Source organism: Rhinatrema bivittatum, chromosome 6 (genome assembly GCF_901001135.1).
Source record: "Rhinatrema bivittatum chromosome 6, aRhiBiv1.1, whole genome shotgun sequence".
NCBI lineage: Eukaryota > Metazoa > Chordata > Amphibia > Gymnophiona > Rhinatrematidae > Rhinatrema > Rhinatrema bivittatum.
Genome location: NC_042620.1, coordinates 100,979,042 through 101,006,945, shown reverse-complemented (window position 1 = coordinate 101,006,945; position 27,904 = coordinate 100,979,042). Strand labels below are relative to the sequence as shown.

Genomic DNA, 27,904 nt, shown 5'->3' with positions numbered 1-27,904 from the left:
TTGCTGCTCAGGATTTGGAAACACCCCCTCACAGTGCCTCCCGTGAATAAGAAAGCAGACAGGGTTTACCTTTTCCAAAAGGCTTCCGGATTCAATAAGCGTCAACTGCCCCACCAGTCGGTGGTGGTTGAATCTGCCCTCAAGTGGGCCAAGCACACTAGGACCCACTCCTCAGCATCCCCTGGAAGGACCACAGGGCATTGGACAGTCTTGGGAGGAAGGTGTTCTAGGGCACCATGCTAATTGCTTGCATTGCTATCTATCAGCTCTACATGAGCCAATACTTTTGGGACATCTGGAAGCAGGTGCAGGAGGTGGCTGAGAAGCTGTCTCAACAGCAGCAAGACACCCTCATGTTGCTGGTGCACAAGTGTTTGGAGTGCGGAAAACACGAGGTCCGTGCAACTTACAATGTTTTTAAAATGGCATCTAGGGTCTCTCCAGCGGGAATTGGCTCCCGCAGCCTGGCATGGCTGCGAGCCTTGGATCTCTGAAAAGAGGTACAGAAACGATTTGATGTGTGGTGCACTGGAGAGAATCTCTTCGGAGATAAGTTTAAGGATGCTGTGGCCCAACTCCAGGACCATCATGAAACCCTCCAGCAACTCTCCACCAGCATTCCTCATCCAGGAGGTAATTGAGACTGGGACCAAAGAAGTCTTTCTTTCGCCAAAGAAAGTACTGTCCTCCATCTCCTCAATCCCGTCAACACCATCAGAGCTCCCGTGACCATCCCAGGCATCAGAGAGCTCCCAAGCCCCAGCCAGCTCTTCAGTCACCTCCAGGGATAGAGTTTTTACTGGGCTGTAGGGAGCATAAGCCAGTTGCCCATACCCTCCGGTCAGGGGGCAGCCTGCAGTTCTTTGTGAACCAGTGGCCGAATGTAACTTCGGACCAGTGGGTTTTGTCCATCGTCCACCAGGGATACCAATCAAATCTATTGGGTGTCTCACCAAATTGCCCATGTGCCCATATTGGGAGTGGTATTGCATCAGGAGGTGCTATAAGTGGAGCTGTCCTCCCTCTTAACGGCCAGAGCGGTCAAGCCTGTACCACCAGGCAAAGAGGGAGGGGACTCTACTCCAGGTACATCCTGATTCCAAAGAAAACAGGAGGACTCTGTCCCATCCTAGACCTGAGGGCCTTGAACAGGTTTCTAAAAAAAGAAAAGTTAAAGTTGGCTTCCCTGGGTACCTTAATCCCCCATTAGCAAAAAGGCTATGCTCCCTCGACCTAAAGGACGCATACACCCATATTGAGATCTTCCCCGGTCATAGGAAGTATCTCTGATTTGTGGTGGAAAAACAGCACTTCCAGTACTGTGTGTTGCCATTTGTGCTTGCATTCGCCTCACTGATCTTCATGAAATGCCTGGCCTTTGTGGCGGCTCACCTCCGCCGACTGGGAATGTATGTTTTCCTATATCTAGATGATTGGCTGGTCAAGAGCACATCTCAGGCAGAGTCCACCTGGTCAATGACCATTTGGATGTTGAAGTCACTATAATTCGTTCTCAACTACCCAAAGTCCCATCTTAGTCCGCCACCTCAATTGGACTTCATCGGAGCCCTACAAGACACAGCTCAAGCCAAGGCCTTTCTGCTGCATCAGAGGGCCATCACTCTGGCAACCATTGAGACAGAAATGCAGCAGAGCCAGCAGGTATCAGTCTGGCATATGTTGAGACTGTTGGGCCGCATGACAGCAACCACTTCCTTGGTATTCTTACACATGCACAGAGTCCAATAGATCCTCAGGTCACAGTGGCGCCAGGCAACTCAGAGCCTCTAGGATTGTATTCGAGTTACTTCGTCTCTCAAAGACTCTTTGTCCTGGTGGCAGGGACTTTCCAATCTGTAACGGGGGATTTCCTTTCGGAGTCTTCCTAACCACAGATGCATCTAGCCTGGGGTGGGGAGTTCATGTAGATAGGCTTGGCACCCAGGACTATGGTCCACTCAGGAACATTCTTGTCAAATCAACTTCCTGGAGCTTCGGGTGATCAGGTACACGTTATGGGCTTTCAGAGATCGGCTGTCCAACAAAGTTGTCCTGATCTAGACCAAAAACCAAGTAGCCATGTGGTATGTCAACAAGCAGGGAGGCACGGGATCGTACCTCTGATGTCAGGAAGCAGTCCAGATCTGGTCTTGGGCTGTGTCCCACAGGATGGTGCTCAGGGCGATGTACCTTGCCGGAACAGAGAATATGGTAGTGGACAGGCTGAGTCGAATCCTCAGACCTCACAATTGGTCCCTGGATCAGGGGGTAGTGAATCGGATATTCCACCTATGGGGGAGCCCGGACATAGATCTGTTCATGTCTCCCTGCAACAGGATGATGACGTCAAACTCTTCAGTGTATTTAAGCGCAGGCTTCGCTCCATAGCGTTGCCTTTGCAACAGGTCTCCTCACAACTCATTGCTGAGAATTGTCTCTACGCTTTGTTCCTGACCCTCATTGTTCCTGGTTCATGTTCTCCTCGTTCCTGTCCTGTCTATGTTTTGGATTGACTGCACGGATATCGACTTTGTTTTGCCTGACCACTCTTCAGCCTATCTCCAGACCCAGACCTCCGCTACGCTTGACTACGCTACTGCCTATCTCCAGACCCAGACCTCCGCTACGCCTGACTACGCTACTGCCTATCTCCAGACCCAGACCTCCGCTACGCCTGACTATGCTACTGCTTATCTCCAAACCTTGATCATTGTTTTGATTGACTCTCGCTATTGACTTCTCCGTGATCAGATCTCAGCATTGCTTGCCGCGACCTCTGCTTTGCCGCCGGCCCTGATCGAAGCCTGTCATTGACGCCTCTCCTAGCCTACTCCTTGGACGTGGACTTATTAGGCTCCAGGCTACCTTAGCTCGAGTGCCCTCAGCCAACCTCAGTTCCATTGGCGCCCGAGTTCCAGTACCTTACCCAGTCCAGAGTAGGACTATGCCACCTATCGTCTGCTGTCTCTGGGCTGAACAAATCACTCTTGCTAACCCACCTCAAGGCCCATCTAAGTCCTGCCGGCCCGGCACCCAAAGACTCAACCCGCGGGGAATGAGGGCTGGTATAGGTGAAGCTCCAGTGGCCTCTACTTATCAGCCCACTCCACCTGCCGACAGTGGGGACCCGTAGGTCCCTACCTACGGGTTGCTCCAACCCCATCTTGGCCTAAGGGTCCACCTCAGACGCAACACTGGTTAGGAGTCTGTTGGTCCCTTTGTATTAGGGAGCAGCCTGTAGCTAAGGACTCACCCATGTATGAGGACTACCATCCTGCTTGTCCTGTAACAGGTGTTCTCTGAGGACAACAGGATGTTAGTCCTCACAAAACTTGCCCGCCACCCTGCGGAGTTGGGTTTCTTCTATTTTTTTTCTTTTTAATCATAATTCTATGTTACGAGATTGAAGAGGTACCTAGTGTGCCTAGTCAAAGTTTCTAGAAACTTTGGCAAAAGTTTTCCACATCGGGCTCCATCTGATGTAATGTCACCCATGTGTGAGGAGTAACATCCTGCTGTCCTTGGAGAACACTTGTTATGGGTAAACAACTCTGCTTTCTGTGGCCATCTCCATCTTTCTACACTGGAGAACCAAGGCAGTGTGGGGGTTTCATTAACCAGTGCTATATGCACTTTGCTCTTCAGTCTGCATTGTTCCTGGATGATTCGGTAAAGACAACATACATCCTCTCTCTCCTGGACGGCAAGGCCCTAGCTTGGGCTTCCTCCCTATGGGACCCGATCCTGCAGGACCTTCAGCGTTTTGTCAAAACCTTTAAGACCATCTTTGACGACCTTGGTCGCCAGGCTGCCTCCAGCTCGGAGCTCCTACATCTCCGCCAGGAGGGTGCAGTCCCTCTCCGACTATGCCATCGAGTTCAAGAACCTGGCCAGGGAGCTCAACTGGGGAGAGGACTTCCTGTATCCCATCTTTTTAGATGGTTTATTGCCCCACATTAAGGACGAGTTGATAGTCCAGGAACTACTAGAATCTCTTGAACCCTTCAATGAGGTAACCGGAATGACATTCGCCTCCAGAAACATTAGCAAGAGCTTCAAACACCCAGAAGATGTATGGCTGTGGCTAGCCACCCTTAATGTCCGTCATCTCCCTCTGTGATGCTTCCTTTCCCCAGTACCCACTCCGAAGAGCTGATGCAACTTGGGCATTAATGTTTGATCCCTGTGGAGCCCCTATGGCCCCGCCGTACTAGGCTCTGCCATTACTATGGTGGGGTGGGCCACCAAATCGCAACCTGCCTGGAGATGCCGGAAAGTCACGGGCCTAGGGCACTATGGGGGTCTAACCCTAGGCCGTACCTCTCTGGCTCCCCCATGAACATTTACGGTGACAATCTCTGTGTACAAACAGAACTTTACCACCTTGGTCCTAGTGGGGTCTGGAGCAGGAGGGAATTTCCTCATGCAGGCCCTAGTTGACCACCTTCAGATACCTATGGTCTCATGCCCTGTTCCACTGGTTCTTTTTTCCATCCATTGGGACCCACTACCAGGTAAAATTGCACGTACCACGGTTCCTGTAAAACTTTGCACCGGCTCTCTCCATAGTGAGCATCTGGCTTTTCATGTCATCAACAAGGCCTTTCATCCCATGGTCCTGAGAATATTATGGCTTCGCCAGCATTCTCCTCAGTTTGACTGCACTTTCTTTCAGCTTACCTGCTTAGTTCCCAAGTGCCACATCTTGTGCCTGGAAAAAGTGGAGACTCTTCCATGTCTCTCGATCTCCACCATCTTGTCTGACCTTCCTCCGCAGTATGCAGGAGTCTCCAAAATCTTCTCTAAGAGAAAGACAGACTCCCTACTTCCTCACAGGGAGTATGATTGTGCCATTAAATTGTTACCCAATGCCAAACCACCTCATGGAAGGGTATACCCTGTATGTCTTCCAGAAACAAATGCAATGTCTGAGTACATCTAAGGGAACCTGGACAAGGGATTTATCCATTGCTCCACTTTCTTGACAGGCTCCAGATTCTTCTTTGTTGGTAAGGAGGACGGCTCACTCTCTCTGCATTGACTGTTGGGGTTTAAATGCAATTACCAAAAGGACCGCTATCTGTTACCTTTAATCTCGGAGTTGTTTGATTGCCTGCAGGGACCAAAGATCTTCTCCAAACTGGACTTTGAGGGCTTACAAATTAATTTGCATCCGACATGAAGACGTGGTAAATGGCCTTCAATAAAAGGGATAGCCACTATGAGTTCCTGGTAATGCCCTCTGGCTTATGCAACTCACTGGCCGTGTTCCAAAACATGATGAAAAAGTTTGTTTGCCATGTAACCAAATTGTTCTATGTATTTTCTCTGTCATTATTATACTTCTATGTAAACCAATACGATGTGCATACGGTTATCAGTATATAAAAACACTTAAATAAATAAATCTTCCAGAACCTTCTCTGAATGTGTTGTAGTATACCTCGACGACATCCTAATCTTTTCCAAGGACCTCCAGTCACACCACCGGGATGTCCACTGGGTACTCCATCTTCATAACAACCAGCTAGATGCAAAACTAGAAAAAGGTATATTTAAAAGAGAGAGCCTTCCCTTCCTTGGATCCATTTTCTACAATAAAGATTTCAACATGGACCCCAACAAACTTAAGAGTATCCAGGACTGGCCACAGCCGAGCGGGTTATGAGTGTTGCAAAACTTCTTGGGCTTTTTCAATTACTACAAAAACTTCATTAATAACTACTTGAAGATCGCCGCACCTCTCACTGCTCTCGCTCGGAAAAGGGCTAACACCAGAGGTTAGCCACCAGAGGTTGTGGCAGCCTTTCAAGCTCTAAAGGATGCCTTTCTGCAGAAACCCTGCCTTCACCATCTGGATCCTATGTGTCCCTTCATAGTCAAAGTGGATGCTTCCTCCATGGATGTAGGGGCTGTCCTGAGCCAGCATTCCTCCAAGGGTGTCTTTTTCTCAAAATAATTCTCACCCATGGAACACAATTATGAGATTGGTGACAGAGAACTCCTGGCGATCAAATTGGCTCTAGTGTAGTAGCATCACTGGTTGGAGGGAGCTCTATACCATATAGCCATTTATACTGATTGTATAAAAAATAGAAAACCTCCACCAAGCCCAACGTCTGAACGCCCAACAGGCCCGCTGTCCCTTTTCGTTGCCTGATTCAAACTCTGATACAGATCCGCAGCTAAGAATGCTCATGCGGATACTCTTTTTTCCCTCATTTCTAACTCAATATACTGCTGAACTGCTCAGACACATCATTGATCCAGTCTGGATCCTTCTTGTCTCCACCATGACTGTTCCATCAGGGAAGATGGTCATTCCACATAAGCTCCAAGAGAAAGTGTTACAATATTCCCACAATTCCCGCGTTACAGTTCACCCTGGACTCGCCTGGACTCTGGCAATGCTCCAACAATACTACTAGTGGCCCCAAATGCAGAAAGATATCTGAGCCTATGTGGACTCTTGTCCTTCTTGCACACAGCAGAAACCTTTGCTGGGACAACCCTGGGAGCTGTTACAGCCATTGCCAGCCCCCAGCAAACCTTGGACCCATTTATTGTTGGGATCCTTCCTGCGGCGGCTCCGCAGGCAGTCCCCTACCTTTTTTGTGGCAGGCCGCTGCCGATGCCATCCTCCGTGGCCCGGAGCCCGCGGTTGTCTCCTGCTCTGTTCGGCAGGCTGAGCCGCCCGATGTTTCCTTCTTCACGGCTGGAACCGCTGCCGGGGTCCTTGAATGGCAGGGATGCCGCCTCAGCCAGTGCCTGCCTGTTTCCTCTGTTTCACGGCAGGGAGCAGCTTCCCCTCCAGCCTTCCACGCGGCTGGGACACCACCACTGTCTTCAGCCTTCCAGCTCTTCTTAGGCGCGGGCGCGTGCTTCTCCTGCACATTTAAAGGGCCAGCAGTAGGAAAAGCCCCGCGGCCCTTGACGATGACATCATCAACCTGTTCCTGGATCAGCCCTATAAAAGAGTCCTGCTTCTGTTCCTCAGGGCCTTCGGATCCAGTCATCACAGCGTCTGTGGTCTTCTTTGGATCCAGGTCCTCCGTGGTCTTCCTGTGGATTGATCAATCTTTGTTCCTTGTTCTTCGTGTTCCTGAACATCGTCTCCTTGATGTTCCTGGTCTTGTCCCTCGTCGGAGCTCCCTCGTTGCCTGTCTTGTGTTCCTGATATTCCAGATGTCCTGATGTCCAGATGTCCTGATGTCCAGATGACCTGAGGTACCATGTTCCATGTTCCAGATGTCTGATGTTCCTGTCTTGACTTTGTCCATCGCATCTTCAGCTCTTCGTCCAGTTCCCAGGACCCTCGTCTGTCCACCTCTCCTGGTGTGCCACCGTTGTGGTCTGTGACCAGCCCATGGGGGGCTATGTAGGACACTTCGTGGTACAAGGCCTTCTTCTCGTCTGCAGCGCAAGCCTCTGGAAGACTCCTGTTTTTAATGCCTTGTTTCTGAGAATCCAGAGTCTTGAATCCTGTCCTGGTCTTCGGAGTTCCTTGTGCCTGCTTCCGTCCATGCCTAAGACTCTGCCAGAACCTGCTCCGCTTCAGCGTGATCCGCGACCAGCCACAGGCAGCTGTGTAGGGATTGTCCCAGTGCAGGCCTCTACAGAATCTTCGTCATGTTCCAGTCTCAAGTTCACTTCTTTGCCTAGAGTCTGCTTCACGTTCAGCGTGGTCCGCGACCAGCCATTGGCAGCTGTGTAGGGCGCGCTGCGATGCAGTTCTCACCCAGTATTTTTGCCCGACTCCTGAATCCTTGATAAACACTGTGGATCCATAAAGTCTAGAGGATGTGAATGAAGAGTGGGTGGCTCGTGGGAATGATGGCTACTGCCTGGAGATAATATCCTTATTCAATAAACATACACATGGTTAATGCGACTCCAACAATGCTCTAAGATTCAACGGCAAGAGGAAATGTGGAAAAAGATTTGCATTCACAAAAAAGCAGAGAGTAGCTTGCTTGTAACAGCGGTTACTACCCCAAACCAAATAAGCCTGATACTTCACTTTCAATACATATCCAGCATAGCTCTCTGCTTCAACGGCAGGGGAGAAAGACCGATACTTCACGCATACCCAGCATAGCTCTCTGCCTCAACGGCAGGGGAGAAAGACCGATACTTCACGCATACCTCTCTGCTTCAACGGCAGGGGAGAAAGACCGATACTTCACGCATACCCAGCATAGCTCTCTGCTTCAACGGCAGGGGAGAGAAAGACCGATACTTCACGCATACCCAGCATAGCTCTCTGCTTCAATGGCAGGGGAGAAAGACAGATACTTCACGCATACCCAGCTTAGCTCTCTGCTTCAACGGCAGGGGAGAAAGACCGATAATTCACGTATATCTAGCATAGCTCTCTGCTTCAACGGCAGGGGAGAAAGTCCGATAATTCACGTATATCCAGCATAGCTCTCTGCTTCAACGGAAGGGGGAACGAAGAAAAGTGGATCTATATACAGACAACAACCAACAAGGACAGAATTACATAGTCTGGGTTAACAAATAAGCATGGGTGTAGCTTGCTTATTGCGGCGGTTACAACCCCTAACTAATTAAGCTAGATATTCACTTAGATGCAGTTCCAACACTGCTCTCTACATTAATGGTGGGGCTGGAAGGGAAATAGAACCAAAAGGTTACTAAGAGCCAAGACTAACAGAAGTATGAGGGAAAAAAAAAATAAAAAGTGCAAAGCTTGCTGGGCAGACTGGATGGGCCGTTTGGTCTTCTTCTGCCGTCATTTCTATGTTTCTATGAAACTTCTGAGCAACCTGAATCCTTGTCTGAGTCTTCTGAGTAATCTGAACACTTGTTTGAGTCTCCTGAGTATCCAAGCCTTCGTCTGAATCTCCTGAGTATCCTGAGTTCCTGTCATGTCTTGTTCCTGCCTTCAGCCTCCGTCTGGCCTCACGCACTCGTCGTTCCCAAGCGTCGGGTCCGAAAGGGCTACCGAGTGGCCGGAGGGCTACTCTTGAGACCAGCATTGCATTGCTGGGTCTCATTGGTGCGTGTAGGTCCAGTGGAGGGCTGAGCCTGCCTTGTTCCTGTTTCGGATATTCCTCGCCTTGTCTTCAGTCCAGCCTTATTCCTGCTCCACCTGTGCTCGTACCTGCTCACTTCTCGTGGTGTGTCTTGGGGCTGCTCCCTGAGCCGCGCCGTGATCCAAGGGCTCATATCTTCCCTTGTCATGGGACTGTGCCTCTGCGCTCCTAACAGGGCCTGAAGGGCGCGCTTCCTAACATTTTATCCACTGACTTTGGGGTGGATCTCCCCCTCTTTAACAGCAACATGGTTATATGGATCAGTCAACCGTTTCTCTAAGATGGCTCATTTCATGCCACTTCCTGGTCTTCCCTCAGCTCTAGAATTGGCCCGACTCGTCACTCAGCATATTTTTCGTCTTCAAGGATTGCCCAGGCACATCATATCAGACTGGGGAACCCAATTTACGGCTAAAATTTGGCAGTCCCTGTGCAAAAAATTAAAAATTTCATTGGATTTTACAAAAGCCTATCACCCTTAAGCCAATGGTCAGTCTGAATGGACTAGCCACACTTTGAAAATTTCTCATGGGCCTACACTGATGCCCGCCAGGATGACTGGGCAGCGCTGCTCCCTTGGGCAGAATTTTCTCACAATTTCGACTTTTGCACTGCCACAGATTCCTCGCCCTTCCAAATAGTATATGGGCAGCAACCACGACCTCCTTTACCAATTTCTCTGTCCATTCCTTCACCTGTGGTGCATTTGACTGCTCAAGAGCTCCAATAACTCTGGGTGCACACCACAGAAGTGCTGTGCAAGGTGACTGAGAGGGCCAAGAAAACCACTGATAGACACTGGCGGCCTGCGCCCCAATTCAAACCTGGAGACAAGGTCTGACTCAGCACCTGCCATATTCGCCTTCAGATGCCCTCTATGCACCTCGCTTCCTGGTATATTGGACCTTTCCCAATCCTGTGACAAGTGGGACCAGTGTCTTATCAATTTCAACTACCTACTTCTCTGGGCATCCACAGTGTCTTCCATGTTTCTCTTCTAAAGCAGTTAGTCCTCTAGTAAACCACCAGAGGCACAAAAGGTCTCCTTGGAGGAGGAGGTTACCTACCAGGTAAAGGAGATTCTAAATATTCATTGACTAGGCAAGAGATGGGATTGCTTTTCTCCTGGGAGGGTTATGGTCCAGAGGGAGAACACATGGGAACCCGCCTCCAATATATTGGACAAAAGTCTTCTCAAAGAATTCCACGCTACACACCTCAAGAAACCTAAACCCTCGGGAGGGGGAATTAGAGGTGGAGGTACTGTTTGTGTTTGGCGGCTTGCTGCCTCCCATGAGCCGCTGCACTCACCTCCTGCCCAGGCCGGGCCCTGACACTCCCTGACGCCGGGGTCGACCCCCGAGGAAGCACAACTCCAGTCCCAGCTCTCCTTCCACTCTGCCAGCTCTCACTAGCGCTGGCTTTGCTCCCCCTCTGGCCACGTGGCAGGCCGTCATGAATGGTCTTCTTCTGACTCTGCTGTCTTCCCAGGCCTCATTCTCCTTAGGGTGCGTGCACGCTGACAGCGTGTAATTTAAAGGGCCAGTGGAGGGAATCCTGGAGAGGCACCCTTTGATGACATCATCAGTCCTGCAGTATATAAGGACTCCCTGGACGCCCCTCCAATGTCTCAGCAACAGATCGCCTATCCTCCAGTACTGCTAGTTGCCACTTCATTGTTTCCTGAGTGCTTGCTTGCTGATTTCATCTCTGTTCCTAGCTCCTGGTTCCTGCGTGCTGTGTCCATGTGTTCTGGTCCACCCTTCATCTTCAGTCTTCAGCCTCCTCCTTGGTCTCTCCTTCAGCATCTCCTATTGGTCCCACACCTCCTGTCCTGTGTTCTTCTATTAGATCCCCAGCTTGAGCTTGATTCTGGACCCAGACTCTGCTGATTTTCTGCCTGCCTTGGACTTTGCCTCGTTTAGACTGAACTCTGCTGACTTCAACCCTTTGCTTGGATCACAACTCTGAGATTCTCCACCTGTCTTTGGCCTTCAACTTGGACCATGACACTGCATACTCTCAGCTTGCCTCGGACCTCCACTCGGACCACTAACCTGTGCTCCTCCACATTCTAAATCAAACCAGCGCTCCAACTGCGCTGACCTGCAACATCTTCACCGCTACGATTCTCCATCAACACAGAGGCCCACACCTAAGACAAGCCGGTCCTGGCACCTGAGGGCTTAAACAGAGGGGAACATGGGCTGTTATTGGCGAAGCTCCAGTTGGGCCTCTGCTTCAGCTAGCTCCACCTGCTGATGGTGGGGACCTGCAGGGCTTCTCCCCGCAGGTAGTGCCAGCTCCCCCTCAGCCCAAGGGTCTACAGTGCCAACAAAAACTTTTGCTGAAATCAAAGTAAACCACATCCAGTGCTTGCCCTTGATATAATTCTTTAGTCACCTAATCAAAGAAATCATTGAAATTCATTTGACAAAATTTGCCTGTGGAAAAACATGCTTGCAATCCACTGGATTTATTTATTTAAAATCATTTGTAGCCCGAGCCCTCCAAAGTTTGGGGTGGAAACAAACTTTGTAGATTGTAGACAGATCACTGCCTTCTTTCAGAAGAATCTCCATCCTTTTTCCCATCACTGAGGTAAGGCTAATAGGCCTGTATCTCTCTGTTACCCATCTGCTCTTCTCTGGTTCTGAGGGATCACACCTAACTCCTGCATTTGTTGAACAAGTCCTTCAGTGAACCGCCAGAATATCTCTGAACTTCCTTAGTATCCTAGGTTGTACCCCATACGGCTCCTTGGCTTTGTCCACTTTCAGTTTTTCTAGTTTTACATAGTTGTATCTGCCTGCTCTCATATGTACCCTTGGCAACTAGCAGCGGTCCTTCTCAAACCACTTCTTCAGTAAAAACTAAATAGAATTATTTCTTTAGTATTTCTGTTTTTTCCTCATTTCATTCCACATTGAGTCTTAGTGAAGTCTGTGGTTAGCATGCTCTTTCAATATTTCATGGAGGAAGAAAGTGGTAGTTCTCTTAAGATGAAAGTTATCCCATTTTAGTTGTAAACAAGCAAAGGCTTTACAGCTGTTTATGTTCTTGCAGTTTGATACATTATTGGGGTAGATTTTAAAAATGTGCGCGATCGCGTACGTTTGTTCGCGCACCAGGCGCGAACAAAAGTACGCTGGATTTTATAAGATACGCACGTAGCCGCGCGTCTCTTATAAAATCCGGGGTCGGCGCGCGCAAGGGGGTGCACATTTGTGCAACCTGCGTGCGCCGAGCTCAGCGCGTGCTGCCTGTTCCTTCCGAGGCCGCTCCGATTTCGGAGTGGCCTTGGCGGGAACTTTCCTTCGCCCTCCCCCGACCCTATCTAAACCCCCCCCTAACTTTGCGCGCGCCAGCCGGCAGCCCCGCTCCGTGTTCCGGTCCCGGGGGGCTGGTCCGGAGGCCGCGGCCACGCCCCCGGAACACCCCCGGGCCGAAACCACTCCCGCGTCACCGCCCCCGAAACGCTGTGTCACGCGCGACACGCCCCCAAAACGCCGCGTCGCTCCGGGCACGCCCCCCAACGCCCCTTTTACAAAGCCCTGGGACTTACGCACGTCCCAGGGCTCTGCGCGCGCCGGCGGCCTATGCAAAATAGGCGCGCAAGGGCCCTGCATGCGTAAATCCGGCCGGATTTACGCGCGCAGGGTATTTAAAATCCGCCCCTAAGGACTTAGGGAGTTTCCCTTTAAACATGAGCTTGCAGGATCTGAAAACTGTCTGGGGACTCTGAAAATTGCCCCCTACAATATAGCTAAGTTGATTTGATAACCTGTCAAAGGGATTGTCTTTATTTCAGGGATGTCATCCATTAACGTGTATGTAATTAAGCATCCAGAGATACAGTAGGTAAATATTTGTAGATATGCAGAGTTTGTCTTGTAGACAGTAAATGTTCTGTTTACTGTATTTTACTTATTGTCTAGTTTAACCGTTACTTAATGTTAGATGAATACTTGAACAATGTAATAACAATGTCCTTTCATAGTTTCGAATTCAATTTATAAAAGAAGCTTTATAACATGACAGAGTTCTTTTAAAAGACATCTCTTCTAGAGAGTGAGGGAAAACATGTAGCACTTTTATCTCATGAAAGAACTCTTCTTAAGGAGACTAATTTTAAAAGATTTTGGGGGATATATGAGTTGATAAGTGAAGGCAGCAGATGGTGCCATCTGATTACCTTTTCTTCCTCTTTCCATACTAATGCTATTGTCTTGTAGCTAATGAGCTCCTTTCTCTCTCTCTCTGGTATTCCCAGCTGAAAACTGGTATCCATGAACACAGAGTTTGTAAACCAAACAAAATATTTGACTTTGTTTTTAATAATTGGCTAGGACTTATTTGTTTTTATCGTGTTATTCATGGATAATGGTTATAATTTCAGGTTTAAGAGTTAACAAATTTGTACAATAGTAAAAGGAGTAATTTTGTTAACAAAACTAATTTTTTTACTTAATTTAATGACCAAAGTAATATTAAAACTTAACGCAGCTTTTTACTCTATTGTAGGCATTATCAGATGCCAGTTAATAGAAGGACAATTGCAAGATGCAGATCAGCAGTTGGAGTTCCTAGCTGAAATTCAGCAATCCATTGGAAAATCTGGGGTACATGATTTATTCTTAAAGATAAATGTATAGATGTATTTAACAATATTTGTACTTTTTTAATTACTATATGGCATTTATGAATTGAAATACTGCATGGTACGTGCTATGAGGATATCTCAGGGACCCTCCTAGGTCCCACTTTCAGGAAAATCTGTTCCATCGTATAGGAGTGATTCTATCCTACCTCTCTAATCCTTAGGAAGCAAGGAGGGTAAAGAAAGTTCTCACTGTCTCAGATAGCTGGATTGCTGTTTGTAGAGGGGTTCTCTGCACTGGAGTAGTGGGAAAAAGTCCTCCTCTGATACCCAGATGGGCTCTTCCTCAGTCAGACCTACAGTAGCTGGAGTACTGATCAGGAATTCTAAGCTGGCATTTTGGTCCGGGACACACTGGGCACTGGCTATGTCATTGCACTCCACTGGCTAGAATCAGACCGAGCCATCAGTGCCAGCAAGGATTCTATCTGCTTCAAGGCTCTATCTTCTTTTGATGGCTGCATCCCTTTAGTCACCAAGGCACTCTGAAGCGAAGAAGCTGTCTATGGCTTTGCTGATTTTGACACCTGTGATATGGGACATAGTCTCAAGGTGTCTATGCGTTTGATTTCTACAGTAAGGGGCGGATTTTCAGAGCCCTGCTCGCGTAAATCCGCCCAAAACCAGGCGGATTTACGCGAGCAGGGCCCTGCGCGCCGGGAAGCCTATTTTACATAGGCCTCCCGGCGCGCGCAGAGCCCCGGGACTCGCGTACGTCCCGGGGTTCTCGGAGGGGGGCGTGTCGGGGGGCGGGGCCGGAGCGCGCGGCGTTGCGGGGGCGTGTCGGCAGCGTTTTGGGGGCGGGTACGGGGCGTGGCTACGGCCCGGGGGCGTGGCCGCGCCCTCCGTACCCGCCCCCAGGTCGCGGCCCGGCGCGCAGCAGGCCCGCTGGCGCGCGGGGATTTACGTCTCCCTCCGGGAGGCGTAAATCCCCCGACAAAGGTAAGGGGGGGGTGTAGACAGGGCCGGGGGGGTGGGTTAGGTAGGGGAAGGGAGGGTAAGGTGAGGGGAGGGCAAAGGAAAGTTCCCTCCGAGGCCGCTCCGATTTCGGAGCGGCCTTGGAGGGAACGGGGGGAGGCAGCGCGGCTCGGCGCGCGCAGGCTATACAAAATCGATAGCCTTGCGCGCGCCGATCCAGGATTTTAGTGGATACGCGCGGCTCCGCGCGTATCTACTAAAATCCAGCGTACTTTTGCTTGAGTCTGATGCGCAAGCAAAAGTAGGCTGATCGCGCTTCTTTTAAAATCTACCCCTAAGTGAGCAATTTCAATTTTGGGGTCTTAGGATTTTAAGGAGGTGGAATGCTCTCTATACATCAGTGGGTTTCTATTGTCAGACTCTTCCTTGCTTGTAAGTATTAAAACCTCTCACAGTAAGGAAAAAGGTTCTTAGTGCTAGCATGTGGCTAATCCTTAGTGTCAAGAGTTTACCCTCAATCAGTACATAAGGCTCTATGCAAAAAGACTGAATTCTAATAGTTTCCACTTAACTGTGGCTGACAACCATGTGGGGATCTCCCCCACTTTTAAACCCAAGACAAAAACCTGGAACTGGACTTTCATCTCCTTGTGGCAATTCATAATTTATTTTTATGTATTTATTTAAAACTTTTCTATACCGTCGTTTAGTAGTGCACCATCACAACGGTTTACAGTTAGGCACAAATATGTGGTTTCTCAATTATCCATAGGGTGCCATTATTATACGGTTACATAGTTCAATAATATACTCTAAATGGGGAATGGGTGTGGTACCATTTACGATTAACTGTCTTTCTAATTTAGTACTTAATTGTGAGAAAATTAAAAAAAAATTAGCAATTCTGCTTTTTCTTGGTGATTTCCTGTTCTACATTAGTTTCTCAAACCCTTGTACCATTCCAGTCTTTAATAATGACTCCAAAACAAGCCACAATTCAATTCCCCAAATTCTTTTAATTCATTAATAACTAACATTCTACCAAAATAGTAATTATTTGAAACAGGTATTTAGCAAGTTTTACTACAGCTCAACCTCTGAGTTGCCAAGAAGATTCAAGCATAAGGAGAAAAGTACAACTCCTAGTTCTACTAATCCTTGGCTGGTTTGTACAGATTAAAAGGATTCCATGCCAGAGTTTCCAAGTGTTTGGCTTGGGTAACCCTTATTGTCTGGAGTTCTACTTACATAGCTTGCAGCACAAGTTACATATCATTAATTACAGATTACATTTCAATCTCAAATGTTCAGGATTTTCTAAACACCAGTTTCCCTAAAAGCAAACAATCAGAGCTGATCAAGCATGACGCCAAAATACTGAACTTCCACTACATGATTCCAGCATTCCCAGTTAGGGGTTGCAAACCACAAATTAACCAATTAACACACATTCAAGCTACCTCCAGCATGGTTAAAGTACCTTCAGGCTAATATGTCTGGGTGTATATTGATCAGCCTGCCTGCTACACCTAATATTGAGCTTGTCTCTCTCCCAAAATATTCAAGCCAATAACTAAACTTAAAGTAGAGCAAACATTCCTCTCTTTGTTTCAACTTTTTTTCTTTAAGAGCTCTCACTCTCTGGCTTTCTCAGGAGTTGTAATTCAGAGCTAGTATGCCATAATGGCTTCTATTACATTGATGCAAAATCTAACCATCTGCTGTCTAAACATGTTGCCCAAATCCTCAAGAAAATAGTCACAGTTTTCCTTCTGTTTTCTGGTCAAGAGACTTAGTTTAGAAATGGGAATATTCATCTTGCTCTGTCTCCTGCTCATCAGCACTGTACTCCTTTGTTAGCCAGGAGCCCTTCTCTGTCTGTCTCTTCCATCATCACCATCTCTGCTTGCTTTTCCCCTCTGGTTCCTTTCATGGGAACTAGCAGTCTGTTGGAGAGCTGAGAGAGCCTTCCTCTGACTCAGCCCCTTTTTTTGCATTACCTGGAATCTTGGGATTTGTAGTTCTGCTAGAGTAGCCCACTTAACCCCAGCTTCAGGCTGTTCCTTTATTTTGCTTAAAGACTGTCCTCTTGTGCGGACACCTATACTAATATCACTATATCATCATACACCCTAACAGGTAGGTTTTAAAAGTGTTGCTCGTGCTAAAACAGATCTTGACAGTACTCTTATAGCTTTTTGCCTCTCTGGAGCCTGTTGACCATACTTCGCCTCTGGCCAGTCTGTCGTCGAGGGGAGGTCTATAGCAAGGAGGACACACAGCTACCCAAAGGAAGGCCGTCGAAGCGAAAATGCTCTCCTTCTCCTCACATCTCCCCCCAGCCCAGCTCGCCCTCACAGGTTTCACCACCCTCATCACCAGGGTCTTCCACCGGGCTCCCTTACGACCCACCTGAAGAGCCGCCTGGACCCTTGTCCCTGCCGGAGGACCTCTCTTACTCAAAGTTCGTCGAAAAGGTGCCCCTGCAGCTCAACATTGAGACCAAGAAGGTCCCGGACCCCAGGGCGGAAGTCATGGGCATCCTCAAAATCTTCAAGGTGCCTGCCGAGCCCACGGCGCTTCCCTCACACAACATCCTTGACGCAGTGCTGGAGAAATCTTGGCAGTCCCCTTTTTCCACCCTGCCGACCTCACGGAAAATAGACCTGATGTTCTGGATGAGGCAGTCTATTCTATTCCTCCCCGCCACTCCCGCGTGCTTCCATTGTGGCGGAATCGGCTATGAAGCATGCCAAGAAGACGAGACTGCACTTGAATGCACCACCAGGAAAGGACAACCGCTACTTGGATGAGTTCGGTAGATGGGCCTTCCGTCTGCCATGCTGGGTGCGAAAATACAACAGCACCAATTTTACATCATGCAGTACCTCTACGAGTGACTCCAGTCCCTGAAGGCTTTCTTCGGCGCTGACCCATCACCAGCAGGACTCTCGCAACCAATTCTAGACATAGAAGAAGGATTATGCCACCTTTTGTGGACAGTCTGAGTCCTTCAAAACTTCATCAAGGGCGCCACCTCAGCCATAGTGTCCCGCCACCTGACTTGACTACAGGCCAGTGCAGTCAGGGAGGATGTACACGAGAAATTGGCGGACCTCCCTTGCAAGGGCGACAACCTGTTTGGGGACAAGTTGTGCAAGACTGTCTTCCTCCTTAAGGAGCAGAATGTGGCGGTCCTATCATTAGCCTCCCCATCAGAGCCTTCCACCACTGTGAAGCATTACTACTTGGTGTATTGCAAGCCCAACTTCCAGAGGTGACCGTTCTGCTCCTACCAACTGTTCAGGGGGCTGACATTCCAGTTGCAGCGCCACCCCCCTCAGCAGACCCAGCAGCGGGGCAGAGCCAGGGGCCAATGTCAGCAATGCCAACCACCCACACCCAACTCCAAGCTCCTACAAGGTTTGTGAGTCAGGAGGGGCTGCCACATTAATGCCAGTGGGGGGGCAGGGTAGCACAGTTCTTTCCGCCTGGTCTGTGATCACCTCCGACAATCGGGTCTTGGACATCATTCGCAAAGGTTACCGACTCAGTTTCAAACATGCTCCTACACTTCCCTGAAACGCAGTCTCCCCAAGGTCCCCTCCGTCGCAGGTCCTTCAGGATGAGCTGTCTTCACTGCTTATCCAGCAGGCCATTGAGGTTATTCCATTGTGCCAAAGAGAGCAGGGCTTCTATTCTCCCTACTTCCTCATTCCCAAGAGATCGGGAGGCCTTCGCCCCATCTTGGACCTTCACGAGCTGAACAAACTCTTCCTCAAGGAGAAGTTCAAGATGATGTCCTTAAAGTTGATTCTGCCTTTCCTGCAGCCCAACGACTGGATGTGTTTCCTGGATCTCAAGGACACTTATTCTCAAATCTCCATGCACTGCTCCTCATGCATCCTGTGCGTCCAGTCCAATGGCCAGCACTACCAATACAAAGTACTCCCCTTTGGACTGTTGTCTTTCCCCTGAGTATTCACCAAATGCCTAGCAGTGGTGGTGGCCCACCTTCGTCGGAAGGGTATCCAACTCTTCCCATACCTGGACGATTGGCTGTTCATAGCCCCGAATGCCGCAATACTAATCATATATCTACATGTTCAGAGTCTGGGCCTGGTGATCAACTACGAGAAATCCAGTCTCCAGCCTACCCAAGTCCTACAGTTCATAGGGGCAAGGATTGACACACTGGCCCAAAGGATGTTTCTGCCCACTGACCGCGCGAACACCCTGAGAACCTTGGCCAAGCAGTTGTGGGCCGCCCGCAGCACGTCAGCTCTTCAAATCCTCACTCTTCTCTGCCACATGGCGGCATCCATCTACATGGTTCCTTACACCAGATTTCACATGCGCTGCTTGCAGTGGGGACTAAAGGCGCAGTGGACTCAGTATTGACAGCCACTGTCTCGCTCCACTCACAACGGGTGTGCCTTTCCAACCACCTTTCCACGAGGTCATCCTAACCACAGATGCTTCACAGAAGGGATGGAGAGCTCATAGCAAACATCTGCGGATGCAGGGCTTGTGGTCCCATCAGAGAGTACCCAGCAAATAAACCTCTTGGAACTTCGGGCAATACGGAACGTCCTGTTCCTGGACAGAGACCTGTCGATGATCCTCAACCAGGGCCTTCAGGACTCTTTCGACCACTGATTCCATCTCTTCCACCGAGATCTTCTCCCACTTCTCCTTCCAGGGAAGACAAACATACTGATTTCTTCGTCAGAAAGCTTAATGTCTGACCCTTCTCCTCCGGAAGGCAGGAAGAAATCTCCACCAGAGGACTTGTCCTTTACGAATTTCATAAAGGATATGACAGACACAGACACAATGACGGACACAATACCTTTCAACTGAGGAAGACACGAGACAGCAGACTTTAGAAGTCTTACAGTTCGTGGATCCTCCAAAAGAGGTCCTGGCCATTCCTGTCCATGATGTACTTTTGGAGTTGCAACATAGACTCTGGGAACATCCATGTTCGGTTCCACCTATTAATAAAAAAGTGGACACCACATATCTTGTCCAACATGTTCCTGGTTATCAGAAGTCACAGTTACCACATCAATCTGTTGTGGTTGAGTCGGCTCAAAAGAAGTCCAAAAGAGTACGATCTCACTCCTCCACTCCACTTGGGAAAGACCATAGATTCCTAGACTCTTTGGGAAGAAAGGTATTCTAAGGAGCTATGCTCAACTCAAGGATGACGCAGTACCAAAGGAATCTATGGAAGCAGATGCAGGAACTTTCCAACTCCCTACCTCAGCAGTACCAGGAGCAGCTCAGGCTATCATACAAAAAGGACTTGAAGCTGGAAAGCATGAAGTCCAGGCCGCCTACAACAACTTCGAAATAGCTTCAAAAGTGGCAGCTTCAGGAATCAGTGTACGTCGCTGGGCCTGGTTAAAAGCCTCTGACCTTAGGCCTGAGGTACAAGAGAAGCTGGTGGATCCCCCCTCTTTGGGTTGAAAGTTCAGGATGCAGTGGCCCAATTAAAAGAACACACAGAGACATTGCGCCAACTGTCGTCAGTTCCGCAAGACTCTTCTTCATCAATGTCTCGCCGTCCACCAAGGAAAGAAACCAGGAAACCTTTCTACAGGCAGAGACAATATTATCCACCAGCATCCAGGGGTAGATCTTCTCGTCCACAACAAAGATCTCAACCCAGACAGCCTAGAGCCGCTAGACCTCAACCGCCACCGCAGACGGGGCCGGCTGCAGGTTTTTGAGGCCACCACCAGAGACCAAAGCCATCTCCACAATCCAAAACCGAACCTGCCAGTAGGAGGCCAAGTTTCCTCCTTCTACAACCATTGGTTACAGATAACAGACCAATGGGTACTCTCAGTAATATCTCGAGGTTACCAACTCAATTTTCTCTCAACTCCAAGAGACTCTCCTCCAAAGCCTCTTTCGTTACACGAAACTCACATAATTCATCTACAAGCAGAATTATCCACCCTTCTGAGAGCCAGAGCTGTAGAACCGGTGCCCCGGACTCAGCAGGGCAGAGGAATCTACTCCCGTTATTTCCTCATTCCAAAGAAAACCGGAGGCCTACGTCCCAACCTAGACGTCAGGAATCTCAACAAATTTCTAAAGAAAGAAAAGTTCAGGATGGTTTCTCTAAGCACCATGCTTCCCCTGCTTCAAACAGGAGATTGGCTTTGTTCTCTGGATCTACAAGACGCTTACGCTCACATTCCAATATTCCCTCCTCATCGCAAGTATCTGCGCTTCCTGGTGGGTCATCAACATTTCCAGTACAGAGTTCTACCTTTCGGACTAGCCTCAGCCCCCAGAGTATTCACAAAATGCCTGGCAGTAATAGCAGCACACTCACACAAAGAAAGTGTCCACGTTTCCCCTATCTTAGACGACTGGCTCATCAGAAGTCAATCTCAACAAGGAGCTCTAACTTCTCTCAACCAAACAATTACTCTACTTCACTTGATGGGGTTTCTCATCAATTATCAAAAGTCCCATCTCATTCCGTCTCACCTGCTTCAATTCATCGGAGCAGAATTGAACACCATCCTCTCAAGAGCCTTTCTACCCGAAGATCGGGCAGAAACACTCTCCCTATTGGCAGACTCGCTACACTCAAAGAAACAAGCAACAGCTCATCAGTTTCTAACTTTACTGGGCCACATGGCCTCCACAGTTCATGTCACTCTTATGGCAAGATTAGCCATGAGAATAACTCAATGGACATTAAGATCACAATGGATCCAAGCCATTCAATCACTGTCCTCTCCAATTCACGTAACCCACCAACTATGTTCATCTCTACTTTGGTGGGCAAACAAGGACAACTTGCTCAAGGGCCTGCCCTTCCAACAACCAGTCCCACAGATAACTTTAACTACAGATGCATCCACCTTAGGTTGGGGAGCTCACATAGACAATCGCCAAACCCAGAGTACTTGGACAAAACTCGAAGCAACATTCCAAATCAATTTCCTGGAACTTCGAACTATACGTTATGCTCTGCATGCATTCAAGGACTGCCTTTCACACAAGACCGTTCTGGTTCAAAAGGACAATAGAGTAGCCATGTGGTACCTGAACAAACAGGGAGGTACGGGCTTGTATCTCCTTTGTCAAGAAGCTGGATAGATTTGGGTCTGGGCCCTGACACATTCTATATTTCTCTGGGCAACTTATCTAGTGGGCATCCACAACATAGTTGCAGATCGCCTCAATTGTCAGTTCCAACCGCACGAGTGGTCCCTGGATCCCTTAATAGCGACCAGGATATTCCAGCGTTGGGGACAACCAACAATAGACCTCTTTGCATCACACCTGAATCACAAAGTGGACAGATTCTGTTCTCTGCACAGGCAGAAACACCAGCCAGCCAAGGACGCCTTTGTTCGCCCTTGGAACTCAGGCCTTCTATATGTGTATTTATTTATTTTTATTTATTTAAGGCTTTTATATACCGACTTTCTTGATACAAATCAAATCGTATCCTCCAATACCGCTCATAACCAAAACTCTAGTGAAGCTACAACAGGACAAGGGGTCCATGATACTCATAGCCCCATATTGGCCTCGACAAGTATGGCTTCCCATACTTCTAGATCTCTCGATCAGAGAACCAATTCGCCTGGGTGTAGCTCCCACTCTCATAACTCAGGATCAGGGTCGGTTGCGCCATCCCAACCTTCAATCCCTATCCCTGACAGCATGGATGTTGAAAGCTTGATCTTACAACCACTCAGTCTTTCAATCAATGTCTCTCAAGTGCTTATAGCTTCATGTAAACCTTCAACACGAAAGAACTATTCTTCGAAATGGAAAAGGTTTACTTTGTGGTGCACGCAAAAGAACATAGACCCTTTCTTCTGCCCCACACCTTCTCTGCTAGACTATTTATGCCATCTTTCAGACTCTGGTCTCCAGACCTCATCTGTACAAGTACACTTAAGTGCAATCTCGGCTTACCATAACAAAATGGGAGATGCACCTATATTCTCTTGTTAGTAGATTCATGAGAGGATTAACTCACCTTAAACCACCAAAACGACCACCAGTCATAGAATGGGACCTTAATCTGGTGTTAACAAGGCTCATGCATTCTCCTTTTGAACCCATGAATTCCTGTGATAAATTTCTCACATGGAAGACTATCTTCCTCATAGCCATTACATTGGCTAAAAGGGTTAGTGAGTTACAAGCACTTGTCACGTACTCACCCTACACAAAATTCCTACATGACAGGGTGGTTCTACGTACACATCCAAAATTCCTACCCAAAGTAGTTACGGAATTCCACTTGAATCAATCCGTAGTTTTGCCCACATTCTTCCCAAAGCCTCATTCTCACCAAGGTGAACGGGCCTTACATACCTTGGACTGTAAACGTGCGCTAGCATATTACTTAGACCGCACTGCAGTCCACAGGAAATCCAATCAACTCTTTGTATCTTTTGATTCAAACAAACCGGGTAATCCAGTGGGCAAACACACTCTCTCCAACTGGCTAGCAGATTACATAGAATTCTGTTATGAAATAGCAGGCCTTCCTCTCCAAGGGCGAGCAAAGGCGCATTCAGTAAGAGCAATGTCAACCTCAGTAGCACACTATCGTTCAGTGCCAATCCTTGACATATGTAAAGCGGCAACATGGAGTTTTCTTCACACCTTTGCAGCTCATTACTGTTTGGACAGAGAAGGACGACAAGATTCAGCCAACGGACAATCTGTCTTAAAGAATTTGTTTCCAGTATAATCCCAACTCCTTCTACATCCAACCTGCTGTGATTTTTGGTTGCCTTATTTTTACCAACAATACTGCAATGTTACTTCACTACAAAATGACTCAGCCTATAGCTTGCTAATCACCCATATGTGAGGACTAGCATCCTACTTGTCCTGGGATAAGGCAAAATTGCTTACCTTGTAATAGATGTTATCCCAGGACAGCAGGATGTAGTCCTCATGAAACCCACCCGCCACCCCGCGGAGTTGGGTCCGATACGTTTTATTATTTTATTTTTTGCTAAAACTTATTGCTACATACGAGACTGAAGGGAGACCCCTGTGGCTGAGAATATCATGGCATGCCTGGGCATGCTCAGTGGGCTCAGAGTGCCAGTCAAAAGTTTCTAGAAACTTTGACAAAGTTTTCCGCAATAGGACTCCGTCAATGACGTCACACATATGTGAGGACTACATCCTGCTGTCCTGGGATAACACCTATTACAAGGTAAGCAATTTTGCTTTCCTTTTCTTTAATACAGATAGGTGGATCCACCTTCCTGTCCTCGGCTGCCGGATGGTGCTGCTATTGTCCTCCTCCGAGGCTGTGTGTTCCAGGGTTTACTGGTGTCAATCCAGTCCTTAGACTAGTGTTATTACACTCATCATCTGAGCTCGGTGTTTTCTGTTAACTGAGGGCCAGAGTGGTTGTCTGTTAATTATCAAGTTTTTGTTAAGTTTGTCCACAGTTGGCTTTTGCAGAGAATACTGGTGGACCGATGTCTATGCAGGGGTATATAAATACCATGACGTCAGCTTTGCTCCGTCTCCATCTTCTTTATGAGGTGCATAACCCAGTGGTTCTGAAACCACCTATCCGTATTAAAGAAAAGGAAATTATCAGGTAAGTTGTAATTTCTCCTTCTTATGTATCTCCCTCCGCCCACCATTTTTCTTCTACCTTTTCACTAGTTTCCACCAATCTCGTTTTCTGAAGTCATAGTGGAGGAAATTGTCCATCTTCTTTCCTCCTCCAGACTCACTTCTTGTTCTTCTGACTCCATTCCCACCCAGTTCCACAGCTGTTATTTCAACTGCAGTCATCTCTTCCATCTTTTACATTCTCAGTTTTTTACTTTCCACTGTTACTGGTCCTGCCTTCAAACAGGCTGTGATCACATCATTCCTCAAAAAACCCTTGCTAGACCCTAATTGTCCTGCCAGTTGTTGACCATCTGCCTTCTCCCTTTTACTTCTAACCTACTTGAATGTACTCTTCACCGCGACTGTCTTGACTTTCATATTAAGCCATTCTTGATCCACTCCATTCTGGTTTTTGCCTTCTATGTTCCATAGAAACAGCCCTTGCCAAGATCTCCAATGACTTGTTTATGGCTAAAACAAAGGCCTTTACTCAGTTCTTATCCTTCTTGACCTATCTGCTCTGTTTTGAAACTGTAGATCACCACCTACTCCTTGATACTCTGTCTTCACCTGTATTTCGGGACTGTTCTGTCTTGGTTCTCTTTTAGTGTTTTCTCTGGCGGATCCTCCTGTACTACCATCCTACTATCAATTAGAGAGAAGAGGGCCTCAGGGTTCTAACCTGGGCCCTCTTCTCTCTGCATATTAATTCCTTTAGTGCTCTATCCTTTTATGGCTTTTAGTGCCATCTTTATTCTGATGATTTCCAGATTTACCTTTCCTCACCAGAAATTTCATCAGGAATCCAGTCCCTGATCTCAGCTTGCTTGTCTGACTTTGCTGCCTGGATATCCCACCTTAAACTCAAGATGGTCAGGACAGAGCTCCTTATCTTTCCCTCCAAGCGCACTTTCCCACTTCCTCCTGTTTCTGTTAACAACATTACAATCTTCCTAGTCATCTTCGACTCCTCCCTTTCCTTCACATATCGAAAACATCTAAAGTGAACCGTTTCTTTCTCTCCCATCATCACCAAAATCTGTCCCTTCCTTTCTGAACATACTACCAAAACCTTATCCATTCTCTTTTCACCTCTTGCTTAGACAATTGCAACCTACTCCTGACAGATCCACCAGTGATCCCATTACAATCTATCCAACATTTTGGTGCACGACTTATCTTTCATCAAAATTCCTACACTTATAACCTCTCTTCTCAAGTCACTACATTTTTAATCAATTTTTATAATCAAGTTTTTTCGATAGTATGTCCACAGTGGCTTTTGAAAAGAATACTGAATGGCTGAGGTCACTGCAGGGGTGTGTCTAGGGTGATGTCAGCTTTGAAATCTGACTCCGTCTCCATCTGCTGGCAGGGGAGCACAACCCACTGGTCCTGAGACCATCTGTCTAACTAAGGAAAACAAAATTATCAGGTAAGTAATTTCTCCATTCTCCAGTACTAACTCACTTCAATTTCCTCTCTTTGGCAAGCTGAGCTATTCTCTTTAATTGCAACAAACATTTAAAGATAACTTTTCTTTCAGGCCCCAAGATACAGCTCTCTGTGTTGAGAAAAAATAATTGAAACTGTTTTTCTGTGCTCCTCCCTGAGCCACAGTACCCACTGTAGCACTGCTTCTTTTGCAGGTACCACATCACCACAAACTTTTTTTTTTTCTCTACTACTTTCTTTCCTCCCCTGGAAACTTGGATTTCTCTCTGTGCCAAGCATAAAGCAGAAATCCCCAAACTGACACCATATGTGGGATAGCCAAGCGACTTTCTTAGGCTAGAGACACAGATACTCAGACTCCAGCCTTTCTTCTTTAGAGATTATAGCTTTATTAAACAATTTGTGCATACAATACTAATAGACTGTCTAACTTCTAGCAGTGTACTCATATCATACCTTGTCACAGAGAGAGTTCAGGAGCTCCTTCTCCTGGAGACATGGGGCCCCCAGATCCCAGCTGGGGTCCACCTCTTGTGTTTTGTTTTGTTTTTTTATAGTTCTGCAGATGACAAATAGCACTATAGGAATGTTAAATAATATTAATGGTAGTAATGATACTAGAGGAGTTTTGTGTATTGATGTCTTTTTAATGATCACTGGATGAACCAAGAAATTGATATGTTGGAATGAGCTTAATGAGGAAGGGCTGGAGATCAGAAGAGAGGCAGAAGCATCAGAGGTTGCAGCCTCTGAGATCCAAATAGCTAGTATCTGAGAAAGAAGCAGAGTTGTAGTGGCAAATAAGGGGGTAGGAGGAAGCAGCAACAGCAGAGGTTGTATAAAAGAGAGGCTGAGATGGGGTGTAGGGTGGTGGTGTCCTCCAACATCTAAATAAGGCAGCTTATTTGCTAGTGACAGGCATCTGACCATATCGTATTGAGAGAGAGGCTGAGGTGTTGTGCAGGTTGGTAGCAACCTCCTAGGTCCAAACAAGGCAGCCTGCTTGTTGGCGGGAAGAGACTCTGGTTACCAACTTAGACCATAAGGCCACTTCTCTGGACTTTCTCGATTATTATTCAAGCTTGGGACATCCATCACTGAAAGTGTTACTTGGGCTAGTCAGTTATTTGGTGGTCAGATGTTAAGTAAATGATTGTATTTCTAGGAAAATAATTTCAACATGTTATAATGCAGTTAACTCTTTTTGCAGTAGACATGCTCAGGACAGCACATTTATTATGGAGTTAGTTATTCTAACAATTTGACTGTTGTAAGAAATAGTGTACAAGAATGCCTTTAGTGATCAGAATTTGTTTCCTAAAGCAGAGATTTGTTTTAAATAGGACCACTAGTAATTTTACTTATACTTGCTTGACAATATGAAAAAAATAGCTTAATGATGGATAAAGAACAGAGAAAGAGACAAAGAAAGTAGGGGAAAAAAGGGTACTAATAGGTTTCTCATTTGTTTTATAGGAGCTTTCTTATTTGCGTGCAGTTCTGGCTATGAAGAGACACAAAAGGCAAGAAGAGGTTATTCATTTGTTAAATGATGTTCTGGACACCCATTTCTCTTCTCTACAAGGTTTGCCTCTTGGTGTAGAATACTTTGAAAGACTGAATCCTGATTTCTTATTAGAAGTTATTAAAGAATATCTTAATTTCTGCCCAGCACAAGTGAGTACAATACTTTTTCCATCTGAAAGATTTTAAAATGACATGTACATTGTTGGATTGAATATTGAAATTAATGAACAGCAGCAGTATAATAAGATGGTACTGATTATGTTAAATTTTGCTGAGTTTGTTTTCAAATATCTGCAGGTAGTTGCAGAGTTTATCAGTACTTTTTCGTCAATAAGCAGGGCTGAATTAGCCATGATCTGTGGGTGATATCATAAGGTGGCACTGAATGGAACTGTCTTTCCAAACCAGTAGAGCTTTGAGCTCTACTGAGCATGTGCGGGAGTTCCTGCACGGGTGTTGCCCCAGTTTCTCCTCAATCTCTTTTTGCCTGCACTCCGCACGAATGGCTTATCTGTCTCTCTCTCAAATTCTTCTCCTAAGTCCATATATTTTCTATGTCACTAATTCCATCAGTCCACAACAGCACTTTTTAGTGCACATTATTTTGCTTCAAAAAGAAAAGAAAAAGGTGACATTGAAGGAGGCT

The 27,904-nt window shown here is 47.3% G+C and overlaps 1 protein-coding gene across 2 annotated transcripts in view; it reads left to right on the top strand.

Annotated features, from left to right (window-relative positions):
- The window catches only part of TTC21B (tetratricopeptide repeat domain 21B), a 450,819-nt gene that overhangs the window by 143,869 nt on the left and 279,046 nt on the right, over nucleotides 1-27,904 (top strand). For both annotated transcript variants that reach the window (XM_029605659.1, XM_029605657.1), the window contains exons 10-11: nucleotides 13,584-13,681; nucleotides 27,208-27,408. In XM_029605659.1, coding sequence (XP_029461519.1) covers nucleotides 13,584-13,681; nucleotides 27,208-27,408 — 299 coding nt within the window. The remainder of the gene's footprint in view (nucleotides 1-13,583; nucleotides 13,682-27,207; nucleotides 27,409-27,904) is intronic.